Genomic DNA, 13,805 nt, shown 5'->3' on the forward strand with positions numbered 1-13,805 from the left:
GCTCATTTAAGAGACTGTGTGTTGGTTAGAGCAGTGGTTGACAAAGGAATTTCATAACCATGAGTAAGAATTCTGTCTCTCTCAGTCCCCTTGTCATCTTGTGAGTGTGATGTGTTGCTCCCTATTTGTTCTACTTACAATAGATTATCCACCTGTGATCTTTTAATATGAATCTTTTGGTTACTGGTATTAACTCTGGATAGTGTTTTTCCTAATAGCCATTCCTCCCTGCTTGCCAACATTTCCTAATGGTGCCTCCCAGTACAGTTTTTATATTTGGGGGGGTGGGTGGAGAGCAGCATCTCTGGGCCCCCATATCCTTCCAAATGTATTTTTAAAATTCATTTGATAAGACCCATTCTTTGTATGCTACATCAGTCCTTCACCACACTTTGGAACAATATTAGACAGGAAGAACATGAGCCTTCCCCCAATTTTCAGATCCTCTTAGTTCCTCCCAACTGTTTTTTGATATCTGGTTTTCACATTTTCTTGGTTAAGGGGAAATGTTTCTCGAAGCTTATGTTTATCTGTATGTCTCTCCACACTTTCTGTATATTTTTATTTGGCCTACAAATTGATCACTTCATATGGAGTTTGTAAACATATAAGGGTCTTTCTTGGTAAAAGACATAGTGGGACTCACTTTCTTTTTAAAGAGTAGTTTGGAGGAAATAAAAAAAACAGTGGCTGGGAACTATCGTGTTAGAGAAACCTTAGTGCTCCCAGTGTTTTCACAGGCACCAAAAAGTAGGTAAAAATTCCAGATATTGCTTATTCCTAGGATATAAGGAAATGGCCTAGGGATGGCCTCAACTATACAGTAGCAACTTGTAGGCAGCCAAGGTGCTGGGAGAACATTGGGTCTCCACTGAGATATTACAGTGTGCATGACAAAAGACAATGGCTGGAAATGTGCATCCCACCACAAAAAGACTGTGGTGCCTCTCATTGGTCTGCACACTACAAATCCCATGCAACACACAACCTCATGATCCCTGGCGCAAGGCTTTCAGTTCCCCGGTTGAAATCCTGTTCTGAAAGTTATGTTGTGTAAGGCTGATGAAATCATCAGTCATGTTTCAGAAACAGAAATGTCTGATTCCGCCCTCAAAGTTCCCACGGCTTCTTGGCAATCCCCTTCATTAGAGGGAAGCCATTGGGGGCTGCCTTTTGTTTCTGATGCCTTTGAATTGTGGTGCTGGAGGAGGCTCTTGAGGGTCCCCTGGACTGCAAGGAGAACAAACCTATCCATTCTAAAGTAAATCAACCCTGAGTGCTCACTGGAAGGACAGATCTTGAAGCTGAGGCTCCAATACTTTGGCCATCTCATAGGAAGAGAAGACTCCCTGGAAAAGACCTTGATGTTGGAAAAGTGTGAAGGCAAGAGAAGGGGACAACAGAAGATGAGATGGTTGGACAGTGTTATTGAAGCAACCAACATGAATTTGACCCAACTCTGGGAGGTAGTGGAAGACAGGAGGGCCTGGCGTGCTCCGGTCCATGGGGTCACGAAGAGTCGGACATGACTAAATGACTAAATGACGACAATTGAGGGCTGCAAGATGGATAGGGGAGTCTTTCATTTCAGAAGATCATCACTGCTAGTAAAGTGATCCCACTGGCAGTGATATGGAGAAATTTAAGACTTCCCCTTCCAACCTCATGGCTTCTAATGGCTTGCCCACAACAAAGGGGATTCCAAGAAGCCTTGGGACCTTTGTGAGAGGAATCAGAAATTTTTACTTCTGAAACATCATCACGGAAGGTGATGTTATCAGCCTTATGTGGTGTAGCTGCACAAAGAGGATTTTGGCCAGTGAGATTCCCCTGCCCCGTTTCTAGAAAATGGTCTTTCCAGACCCAGCTCATGGCTCATTCAAGCCAGATGCTCTGCTCACCCCAGATTTTGTATGAAAACTGAAGTTAGAAATACCAAACTCCAAAGACTGCACATATGTGCAGGCAGGTAGGTAAGTAGGCAGACTGATGGAGGTAGACACACATGCAGAGTGAAAAGGAGATAGTTAAATGAAAAAGGTTTTCCAATTGCCCGTTCCATTTTTCACGACTGATAGAAGCCTAGGATAGCTGCTGAACATTAAAAAGTCAATTAGAATGACAATGAATGTACAAACTACACGTTTGTAATAAAACCCATAATTTAGAACAGGATAATGGATTTGAAAATGGAAAAAGGAATCTCTTAAATCAAATGTCTTTCAGCTGTAGTTAATTTCAGTCAACAGAATTTTCTCAAGGGTTTAAATCATACTTCAGACTTTGATTTATATGTAGAGCAGGCGGAAAAAAGGATAAAGAGGTTTTGTGGTTTACTGGTCCTGTTATTTTCAATGCAATTTTTTTTTACTATGTGATTTATTTTTTTTAAAAAAGGGCCTCAGGAAGCTTTATTATGTTCAACTGCCTTAGAAAGCAAATGTATATCTATTGCTCATAATTGTCACATCACTGTAAAATTAACGCGTATAGTAAAAAATTGTGCCGGAAATTTAATTGCTTATTTTGCATGTGTAAATTTAGGAACAGTTGTCCTAAAAACCTCACTGTTTTTTTTAATGGTTGAACATTTGGACAATCAAGATGGAATTAGATGGTCTAATACAGAAGGGATGCTGATAAAGCTGCATTTGCATGTCCAGTTATCACAGGTCTGACTTCTATAGGATGGGATGGAAAAAATCAGTTAGTTTCACTTTCCCCCTGCATTCATATCTTTTTCAGGCTTCAACATCTTCTTTTTCTAAATATACAGAAGGTTGCGCATTTTGGTAAATTCACCAAAAATGAACTCATATTAAATTCCCTTCCCCCACCCCCACATTTCATTGGTCAAATTCAACACATAGAGGTATTTCCCGAATGAGGGAGACCATATTGTACCTGCTTGCCATATAAGTTTGTTTGTTTGCTTGTTTATTTGATTTCTATACCACTCCATTAGTGCAAAGAGTACCCTGGGTGGTTTGCAAGTTAAAACTTACAGATCTTGAAGATCCGATATGGCAATGCACATAACAATATGGCAATTTTAATTTTTTTTAAAAAAAACAAAAAACAGAAAAAATATTAATGTTAACAGCATCCAGAAGACTCAGTTGTTAAAGACAGCTTTGAGTAGTTCTGTTTTTAACAGTATCATGAACATAAGGATATTTTAAAGATAAATATTCTCTCAGCAAACAGAACTGACAATCCTGTAATAGGAAATAGGTAAATGTAAAAGTTCCCCTTGACAATTTGTCCAGTCGTGTCCGACTCTAGGGATCGGTGCTCATCTCCGTTTTCAACCCATAGAGGTACTTTTTGTCTGAAGACAATCTTCCATGGTCACGTGGTCAGCGTGACTAGTCACAGAATGCTGTTACCTTCCCACCATGGTGGTACGTATTTATCTACTTGCATTTTTTACATGCTTTTGAACTGTTAGGTTGACAGGAGCTGGGACAAGCGACGGGGGTTCACTCTGTCGTGTGGATTCGATCTTACAACTGCAGGTCTTCTGACCTTGCAGCACAGAGGCTTCTGAGGTTTAACCCGCCGCACCACCATGTCCCTTGTACGTGGAAATACAGGGATTCAAAACTAGATTTTTTTTAAAGAGTTACGTACTCAGTCCCGACTGCCTACTTTCTCTAACGGTCAGTTTATTATTTCCTGATATTCTCTTAAACATGAATATGAGTCGATTCTTATCCTAAGATGAAATACTAAGAAAATAGTCTGCGCCTTCCACTTTATTAAAGATGGAGCAGTTTTAAGGGCTGGAGGGGGAAGTTTGTGTTTTCTGAACATCAGGGATGTCACAACGAAACTCTGCTATCCCTAAATCCTTTCTCCTTTTTCACAGACAAGCAAGCTGTATTGTGGAAGTAGATCTTATGTCTCAGAAGCTTTGAGAGTATGGCCCATCTAAAACATAAGGGGCAAAGTCCTCACACACCTTGTTTATATGGAGAGATGTAGCATTTTTTGCTGCCACCAGGACAGTAGGGTTCCAAAAGTCATGCACTGCAGGTACCTACAGGCCTATTTTATTAAATCAATGGACGTTGTGGTTTCTATATATGTAAACAGAACAAATGGGGCTGAAAAAAACCAAGCACAGGCCTTATGGTTACACTTACTTAGTAAAATGATAATGCATATCAAGATGGCAATGATGGCTCCGGTTCCAAGTCCAGCTGCAGCGACCGCTCCTATGGTGGTACAGTCTCCATTCTCATCGCACGGACACACCTTGACCTTGATGATGGACATGTTATACAGAGGAGGGTTCCCGGAATCTGTCACAATGACCGGCACATCATACACACCAGCTTCCAAGTATGCTATTCGTAAACTGAGTTGAGCATAGTCACCTGCGGAAAATAAAATGGAGAGGACTACAGCAGTGAGAAAGGCACTACGGATATTCCCATGTGAAAAAGCTTCCTCCCCAATCATATACTGATCCGGAATAGGCAATCTGAGCAGCGCAGAGTGACCATATCGCCTCTGTAGAGCTGGTGCAAGTGCTGAACCACAAGCATTCCTGGTTCTCAAAGCAAACAGGCCCTATGCCGTTGGTTCTGTTTCCATGTAAAAGCAGCAAGCCTCTCAAACATAAATATCCAGACATCAGACTCCCTTTAGATACGCCCAAATGCTTGAGTGCATCCACTCAAGGACTCTGAACTCCTAGCAGATTCATCCCACAACATGCTATTAACATATTAAAAAGTTTTTCTTTTCCCCTCTAATTTTTTGTCATTGTAAAAGTGGAGGGTTATTCGCTTTCTGGCTACCTGATTGGCATTTATAGCTAAACATAAACATTTCATACTCAAGTATGGTTGCCATAGTTCAGGGCACTGTCTGAAGTTTCAGAAATTGTTTGCTTCTCCACGCAGTACAAGCAGCACTGAAGGAGGAGATACTTTGATTTTTGCATGTGAGGTGGCTTTAACACCTAGGTACCCATCACTACTCATTCCAAGCTGGTACTAGAGATAACGGACTCAGTGTGAAGGTCTCTCTCTCTCTGTTGTTCCAAATAGTGTAACAGGCTCAAGGGCATGTACCCATCAGCTATCTCACTTGTCCACTCCCCTCACCCCTGGTTTTCTGTTGTCCTAGCACTATGGAGCTATCAGGAGCAAAGCATGACATGAAGCACCAACACTGCAGCTCCTGAGCCTTCTTGTTGCACAAGCCCTGCCAGTAGCAGCAGCAGTGGTGGCGGCGGCGGCAGCAACAGAAAGCTTTGGAAAACCTCCCCCATTCCAATCCTTGTCTGCTTTGCCTTTATGACCTCACATGAAGCTGTCCCAGTCTCAAATCTTGGCCCTGAAATCTCAGGGAATGGCATGCTGATGCCCTGGCAACATTGTGCAACAGTGGCTAATGCTCTTTATTTACAGTTTCCTACCTCCTGTGCACCTACTCACTTACATTCGCTCAGGGTCTATCAGTAGCAGTGGGCAGCTCTTTGAAAAGCTGGCTGGCTTTTGGGTGTTGCAATGCAGAAAAGCAATGCTTTAAGGGTATTGTTATGCAGAAAACCCCAAGGTCTAGTTGGACTATAACTTTCTAGGCAGTTTCACAGTTTTCTAGGTCTTCTCAGTATTGGAGGTCTTGATGTTGGGCCTCCACTAGTTTGGTAGCCAATAAAGATGCCAACTGAAGGGTACTACAATTTCAATAACATATCTTATCCCATTTCTCCCCCAAAAGTGAGTGGTATCTTCACACTTCCCAAAAATGAAGCTGGAAAATGGAAGTGGAAAAGCAGGGCGCGTTCTGTACAATTATGGCCAGAGGAATGATCATTGATCCCGATTGTCGCTTGTGACAATAAAGATGGAACATAAGGAAGACTGATAATAGCTTTCCCTCCTGGGCTATTACAGATGATTGATCCCTACTTTGGTCCTGATAACTGTGTGTAATTACGAACTACATTAAAATCTAGAGGGCGGTGAAGATATGCACCAATGGAAGCTTTAAGAGTTCTGCTCAAGGCCCAATTCATGCAGTTTCTCATTAACCATCTTCCTTATAAATGTCAGTCAGAAGGCAGGCTCAAAAAGTGAACAAAAATGAAAGAATGAGAAGAAGAAGAAGAAGAAAAGTAAGTTTGAAGGCTGGCCAGTGTACCAAGTGAGAGTGCTCTTGGGTGCTGCCTGGCCAGTTTACCATTTAGCCGTGTAATGGTCCAGTTCTTCCTAATGGCAGATGGCACACTTGGCAGCTCAAAGACAAAGGGCCCAACATTTGGATCGATGTCAGCGTCGGCGGCTGTTATGTTGATGACATTCAGGTTTGGCTTTTCACAGATCTGTGCCTCTTTTGGCTGAAGCTCGGGAGCATTGTCGTTGATGTCAATTAGATAGATCTGGAGGGTGCCAGTACCGCTGGCTGGAGGGATACCTGGTCGGGGAGAGCATCATTTCAGTGAGTAATGGTTAAGGCTGGAATGGGACATTACAGGGAGAGGGATACACTTTCCCCTTTCCCTCTCCAATAATCATTGAGCTGTAAAAAGTACAGAAAAGGTCAACTAAATACAGGTAGGGGGACATAGACTGCGCACGTGAATGCCAAAATGCTTTGAAGTATGTCTGTTTAAAATCAATCTTGTACAAATACAATCAACCTGATAACATTATGAACTACACAGGGAAGAAAAGTACAGGGATACTGTTCAAATTCCAAAGATTAAATCAGACAGATCTTAGATGGTAACTTCTAGAATTTGATGTCCTAATATATCCCATTTGAATGCTATATAACAAAGAAATGCTTAAAAGGTAAAGGTTCCCCTTGAAATTTGTCCAGTTGTGTCCGACTCTAGGCGGCAGTGCTCATCTCCGTTTCCAACCGACAGAGCTAGTGTTTGTCCAAAGACAATCTTCCATGTTCACATGGCCAGCGCAACTAGACACAGAACGCCGTTACCTTCCCACCAAGGTGGTACCTATTTATCTACTCACATGTTTGCATTTTGCATGCTTTTGAACTGCTAGGTTGGCAGGAGCTGGGACAAGCTACGGGGGCTCATTCCGTCATGTGGATTCAATCTTATGACTGCAGGTCTTCTGACCTTGCAGCACAGAGGCTTCAGCGGTTTAATCCACAGAGTCACCACGTCCCACAAAGAAATGCTTAGATGGATTAAAAAATTAGGGAAATTTATGGCAGAATGGAATATTGTCAGTGAAGATAAGGCATGGGAAAGATTATGTCTCACACTCCCATAATTTGGAGAAACATGTTCCTAGATTCAGTGCTGAGACAACATTTGCCCCTCTGGATGTTGTTGGGCAGAAACCACAATCATCTTTTGCCAGCATAACCAACAGTAAGGGCTGGTGAGAACTGGAATTCAGCGACATTAGGAGGATCACACAGTTCTCATCTGCGACTTAACAGCGGCAGAAAGGGCTGCTGTCAAAATTCTCTGGGATCCATGGAAAACATAAGCAGCTTTTCTTAGAAAGTAAGTAGCATTTATTAAAGTAAGAAGATCAGACCTATAGCATTTCTAAATAAAGACACCAAAATTAAAGAGTACCAAAATTAACAAGGGACGCGGGTGGCGCTGTGGGTTAAACCCCGAGCCACTGGGCAGTTGATCAAAAAGTTGGCAGTTTGAACCCATGCGACGGGGTGATCTCCCGTTGCTGCTCCCAACTCCTGCAACCATGCAGTTTGAGAGCATGCAAATGCAAGTAGATGTATAGCGACCACCTAGTCCATGTCTAGTCATGCTGGCCACGTGAATATGGAAAATGCCTATGAGCAACCGGGGATAAGCGCTGGGTCCCGAGAGTTGGATGTGACTGGACTTAATTGTCAAGGAGAACTTTTACCTTTTATCTTCTTTTCATACTGCTTTGAGAAGGCAAGATACCTTCTCCCAGAAGCCTAACCCCAGACAATATTTTGTGCATTTTACCGTAGGAAGGAAGGGATAGGAAACAACCTGAATAAGAATCCTCAGGACAGTACTGGGCTAAATGCACCACCAGTCTGATATATAGTACTATTTTTTTGATTAAAAGTAGCCTTCATATGTGGAGACAGTAGGCCTCAAATGTACCAAATGCTGTGGGTGGGAAGCAAGGGAAAAACATTACTTTTATGTCCTGCTTCTAAGCTTTTCAGAGGTATTTGTTGCTGCTGGACTAGATAGACCTTGGTCTTATCCAATGAAGATGGTTCTAAGGGATATAGTAATGAAGGATTTACAGCAGTACATACAAGCTACAGCAGCTCCTTTCACAACACTAAGACGATGGGTATAGCCAAAGGCATCAAACAGCTCCCTGCCAGGTAAATATTCAAGGTTCAAAAGCCTTCTTCAAGACTAGACACATCGATAGCACTACTGTCAGCCTTTTCTCACAACAGGGGCGCTGGAAGATCAATGGCTGAACCTCTGGAGTAAGGGTCAGCTGTGCAGAAGTTGTCAGATCAGGCTCCTGGCTTTGAGTTTGACTTTTATAAAGGTTAAAAGCCATCACTCGCCTGTGAAATCCTCTGCCAAAAAAAATAAAAAAAAAAAATAAAAAAAAAATTCCCGCCCAGTTTCTTCTACTCTCGAGGCTTGTACGCTTCAGTAACTTCCCTCTAGTTAGAAAGGGAGGGTGGGGGAAAAAAACCCAAGTTCATTTTCTTTCAAATTGTTCACTGATCCTCATTCCTCCCCTCTCCTCCTTTCCCTAGTGAACTGCAGACAGTTTGCTTCTAGGTCTCTACACTGACTATTTCCTCCAAAGCCTTGCTTGAATAGTTTTAAAGCTTCACGTTCCCGGTTCATTGATGTTTTTCCCCTCAAAATGTCCCCCCCCCCCAAAAAAAGTGGGGGGGAAGCTCTCCAAAACCTTCCCCCCAAATCTCCAGTGATTCTTCCTGCTATTCCCCCCCCCCCCAAAAGGCTTTCTGTCTTATGTTGTGTGTTTGTTTTTGCTGATTGAGGTGCCTTCGCATCCCTGGTGACGCCCCCTCTCAATCCCTTTCTCATGATTGTTATGTTAACACTCCCAACCTCAAAGTCTGGTACCGAAGAAATGTTTATTTCAGCTTTCTTAGCGCTGGACAAAGGTTACTCTAGATATTCCGGCTTGACAGGATACTGAGTTTGCTGCACAGTTAAAGCAAAGCCCACAGAGGTTAACTCCATCTGCCAGCAATCACTGTTAGTCATCTTATGTGGGAACGCTTAGGCAAAACTTCACTTTTCACACTGCTTACAAACTGGACCTGATGGCTGCCAGAACTTAGAAAAGTTACTTTTCCTCAGCGAGTGTGGCCACAGGCTCTTCTGGTCAAGGTGTACGAGTAGTCTTAATCCGACAATAGCAACAAGAGCTCTGGTTATTGTTTGTATTTTATGTGTACCCCAGGAAGGCCAAATTTTCCTCACATTTTGTGATACACAGACCATGACAACGTTTCAGCTGGAGGCATGGTGTGTCATAGATGATTCTTTCGGTCTCATCTATGACCATTCAATGTTAATACCATTGTTCACGACAAGCAGGTAACTACATATCTTGTATCTAGCGAGGTTCTCTCACTGATAAAATAGCCTCCGTCAGTGAAGAAGGCCTGAGCAATTCCTCCTGTATCCCTACAGGCTCCCCTCATGTACCCTCTGCTTTAGAAATTGGCAGAGGTGAGGGGAATAGATGAATGATTCAGTTAAATTTGCAATGCTTAATTGGAACAGAGTCCAAACAATAATTTTTTAAAAAATGTTCTTGTACTTGACTACCAGAAGGCATATTATTATTATTATTATTATTATTATTATTATTATTATTATTATTATTATTATTATTATTATTATTATTATTATTATTATTATTATTATTATTATTATTATTATTATTATTATTATTATTTATTTATTTATTTATTTATTTAATTTAATTTAATTTAATTTAATTTAATTTAATTTAATTTAATTTAATTTAATTTAATTTATACCCCGCCTATCTGGTCGGTGAGGACCATCTCTGTTTAACTGGTTGCTTTCTGCTGCTTCCTGAACATTTCAGCTCTTTCTTTGGTCCTTAAAGAAGTGTGCCAATAATGCAAAACTATAAATCTATTTTTAAATTTAAACAGAAGCACAGTACAGTATCTATCTATCTATCTATCTATCTATCTATCTATCTATCTATCTATCTATCTATCTATCTATCTATCTATCTATCTATCTATCTATCTACCTACCCACCCACCCACCCACCTACCTACCTACCTACCTACCTACCTACCTACCTACCTACCTACCTACCTACCTACCTACCTACTGTCTCTCTCTCTCTCTGTCTCTCTGTCTGTGTTATATTATACTTTTCTTCCAAGCAACTCAAAGTGATTAAAATGAATTAAACAATCTAAAATGCAATCTGCATTGTAAACAATCTAAAATGTTATCTGTTTATCCCAGAGGTATAAATCCTCACTTGTATTGTCCTCACGCTTTTGGTTGAGGAACCACAAAATTATTCTCCTTGTTCCACTAAATGGTAAAGAATGTTGTGATGCTCTTGACAACAAAAGACAATGAGAACAACGGTTTTGCACAAGGTAAGCAAAACGGCACAAATGTGCAAATAAAACTAGCAGTGGTCTAATGGGAAAAAAATGGGAAAACTGTGAAATCCACAAAAGTCTTCACTTTTGTGATCGAGTTTTCTAATTGTTTTTGACAACTTCAAGGCTGAAACCACACTCTCCAGAAAAACTGGATCTAATCTGCAGCAACTCGTGTCACAGCACAAAATGCCAAGCTGTACAACAGTTGAAAATGGCACCCAGTGCAGTTCTTTTCTGCTCCAGTTTATTTATTTTATGTGATGTACAGTTACCACGGTGTAGTTTCTGTGGATTAGCTTCAAACGATGCAACCTCACTTGTAGTGGGTTTTTGCTCTGTTTTAATACAGTGTGAGTGGATGTGTACATTGTTGTTGTGGGTGTGTTAGGGTCTGGCCATGATATCGCATGACAGGAATGTTGTGACCCTGCCATACTCCCATCTTTTTTATGTATTTATTTTAAAAGGTGTTTATATGTACACACAGATGTTAGCTTGCCATCACTTTCATGCTTGTGTATCTGCCAGAACTGCTGGATAGCTCAGTGGTTTAAGTCTCTGACTGTGGAGCCAGAGGTTGGGACTTTGATTTCCCCATTGTGCCTCCTTGACTAGGGCTGGATTTGACGATCCATAGGGTCCCTTCCAGCTCTGAAGTTCTAAAATTATAATTTATTGAATTTGTCAGCTGTTTGCCATCTACGATGCGTGACAGTACCCCCTTTCCAGCGTCAACGGAAACAAAAGAGGCATATTAATGAACAAATGACTTGGAAAAACAATCAATTGCAATGGTTTTTCTGCTCCCTCACAAATCTCCAGGAGATCCACCCTTTCCTTGGGGAGCCTCGGCATGCCGTGGTTCCAGAAAGAGACATCTTCCACAAGGAAACCACCATCTTCCATGGTCAGGTGTGCAATTTTAATTACAAGGGTGGTTTTTTTTAAAAGGGATTGTACATCTACATGTGTGAACATAAGTCCAAAGGAAGAAAAATACCGTATTTTTCCATGTATAAGACACCCCCACTTTTCTAATCCAAAATTAAGAAATCCAAGCGGGGCTTAGCAAGTGCAGGGGGAAAGGGATCGAAGCACTGCAGGATCACTTGAATCCCTGCTTTCTCCTCCACTTATTTTTGTTCTCTCCTCAGCTTACTTCTAAGACGACCCGCAATTTTTAGTCTAAAGATTTTAGACAAAAGTACAGTCTTATACATGGAAAAATACAGTAATTGAAGATGCAACAGCAGAGACAGGCATACAGGACAGTGGAGGGAGGAGCAAGGAAGGTGTCAAACAGGGGGGTTGGGGAAGGGATGAACAGACAACTGGTGGGGAAAAAGTTGTGGTTCTGGTTTACTACAATGTTGTAGTTTCAGCCCAAATGTGCACCTGCGTCTAGTTAGTGGATCTCACAAATCTGAACCTCTGACCAGCACTGCATCAGCCTTCACACTCTCTGACTTCTCCTTGTTTACTGATGGAATCTTTTCCTTTCAGTGCTAGCTTTTGCACAGCGGTTACAGCAGACAACCCTTTCTGCTGTCCCGTTGTCTACTCACCCACACATGGCAAGAACCTACGTGCTTCCTCTTTCCCCATTTGCCCCAGTTTTAACCTTCATCACAGCCTGAAAATATTTCACACATTAAATATACTCTGGCAATGTCCCATTCCAGCCTTGTGGAGCTCTTTCTTTCTTTCTTCTGTTTTTTTTTTTAAACTAGTAAAGCTGGGGTAAAAATCTAACTTATACTGACAACTCTGTCAGGGCATCATTCCTGTTAATGCATCACATTACGGTATTATCGAAGCATGAACAATGCAGAACTTGGGCCTACCGTTGTCAGCTGCCAGGAATGTGGCCTCGTAGACATTGTTTTTAATATAGGCTGACTCACGATCAAGGACGGCGGCTGTGGTGATCTGACCATTTGTGGCATTAATGTTCAGCCAGTTTGCAGGATCTGACAGCTTGGAGTATCTGCAGAAAGACGAGACGAATACATGGCAGTCTCTTCCACTGACACATCCTTAATATAGCTTGGAAATAAGGTTGGGTTAGCATGTTGGCATTCCTTGTTTTCAAACTCATGCCCCATGTTTAAATTAAGAGCATCTGAACATTCAGTCTGGCCCAAACTCTAAATGATAGATAGATAGATAGATAGATAGATAGATAGATAGATAGATAGATAGATAGATAGATAGATAGATAGATAGATAGATAGATAGATAGATAGATAGATAGATAGATAGATAGATAGATAGATAGATAGATAGATAGATAGATAGATAGATAGATAGATAGATAGATTGAGATTATATAATTCTATGGAGGAGCCAATGTGAAAAGTCATATGTGTGTGTGCCTGATTTCTGTCACCCTGAATTGTTTTTCAAATCAAAAGAGCCCAACAGCTGCTGAGGAAAAATAAATATGCCCCCCCATGATTTCTCTTACAGGGTAAACAATAGCAACAACAAAAAGTGGCCTGGCAGTGCCATTTGTAAAATCAGCAAAGGGGCAAGGGTGCTTAATCTTTCAAAATCAAGCAATTCCCTTCTTCATCAATTCCAGTCAAACTGGCAGGACATCTTTCATGAGACATGACTAGTGAGGCTTGTCTTCTCCTCATGTCCACGGCTGAGGGGGCTATAAAATGTTGTCCTACCCGACTCCCAAAAGGATGACAAGATAAATCACGCAGCTCTCAAAACAAACATCTTTTGGCATAAATTTGTGTGAATTACATGTAATGGAAATAATGCTTTAGCAGAAATAACGTGCCACAACTCTTCTGCCTAATGTGTTTGGACTCAGGAATTTGTTCCTCATTGACAAACAAGGCCCACCACAGTGTGTATCCTATTCTGTATTTTTTCTGTTTCTCCAGGAAAATCCTTATGCCCACTGCTAAGTAAAAGTTGCTGTATCTTATCTTCAGTTTCTGGTCTGCAATTTGGTACTTAATGGCACAGCTGGCAAGACCATTGGGCAGAATAAAGTGGTTACTCCAGGTAGCAGATGTTGTGAAAGGGCCTGAAGTGAAGTGCTGATTGAGAGAGTTGCATACTATGCTTCTCTTAAGCGAGCCACTCCCCTAGGTATAATACACGAATGTATCCTTGAAGGCTTTCATGGCCAGGATCCGATGGTTGTTGTGGGTTTTCCAGGTTGTTTGGCC

At 41.4% G+C, this 13,805-nt stretch overlaps 1 protein-coding gene across 8 annotated transcripts in view; it reads right to left on the reverse strand.

Annotated features, from left to right (window-relative positions):
* Positions 1 to 13,805, reverse strand: part of CDH4 (cadherin 4) — a 954,442-nt gene that overhangs the window by 20,861 nt on the left and 919,776 nt on the right. For all 8 annotated transcript variants that reach the window (XM_072996786.2, XM_078392123.1, XM_072996789.2 and 5 more), the window contains 3 exons: positions 12,459 to 12,601; positions 6,199 to 6,432; positions 4,149 to 4,382 (listed from right to left, as the gene is read on the reverse strand). In XM_072996786.2, coding sequence (XP_072852887.2) covers positions 4,149 to 4,382; positions 6,199 to 6,432; positions 12,459 to 12,601 — 611 coding nt within the window. The remainder of the gene's footprint in view (positions 1 to 4,148; positions 4,383 to 6,198; positions 6,433 to 12,458; positions 12,602 to 13,805) is intronic.

The sequence above is a fragment of the Pogona vitticeps genome, chromosome 4 (assembly GCF_051106095.1).
Source record: "Pogona vitticeps strain Pit_001003342236 chromosome 4, PviZW2.1, whole genome shotgun sequence".
Taxonomy (NCBI): Eukaryota; Metazoa; Chordata; class Lepidosauria; order Squamata; family Agamidae; genus Pogona; species Pogona vitticeps.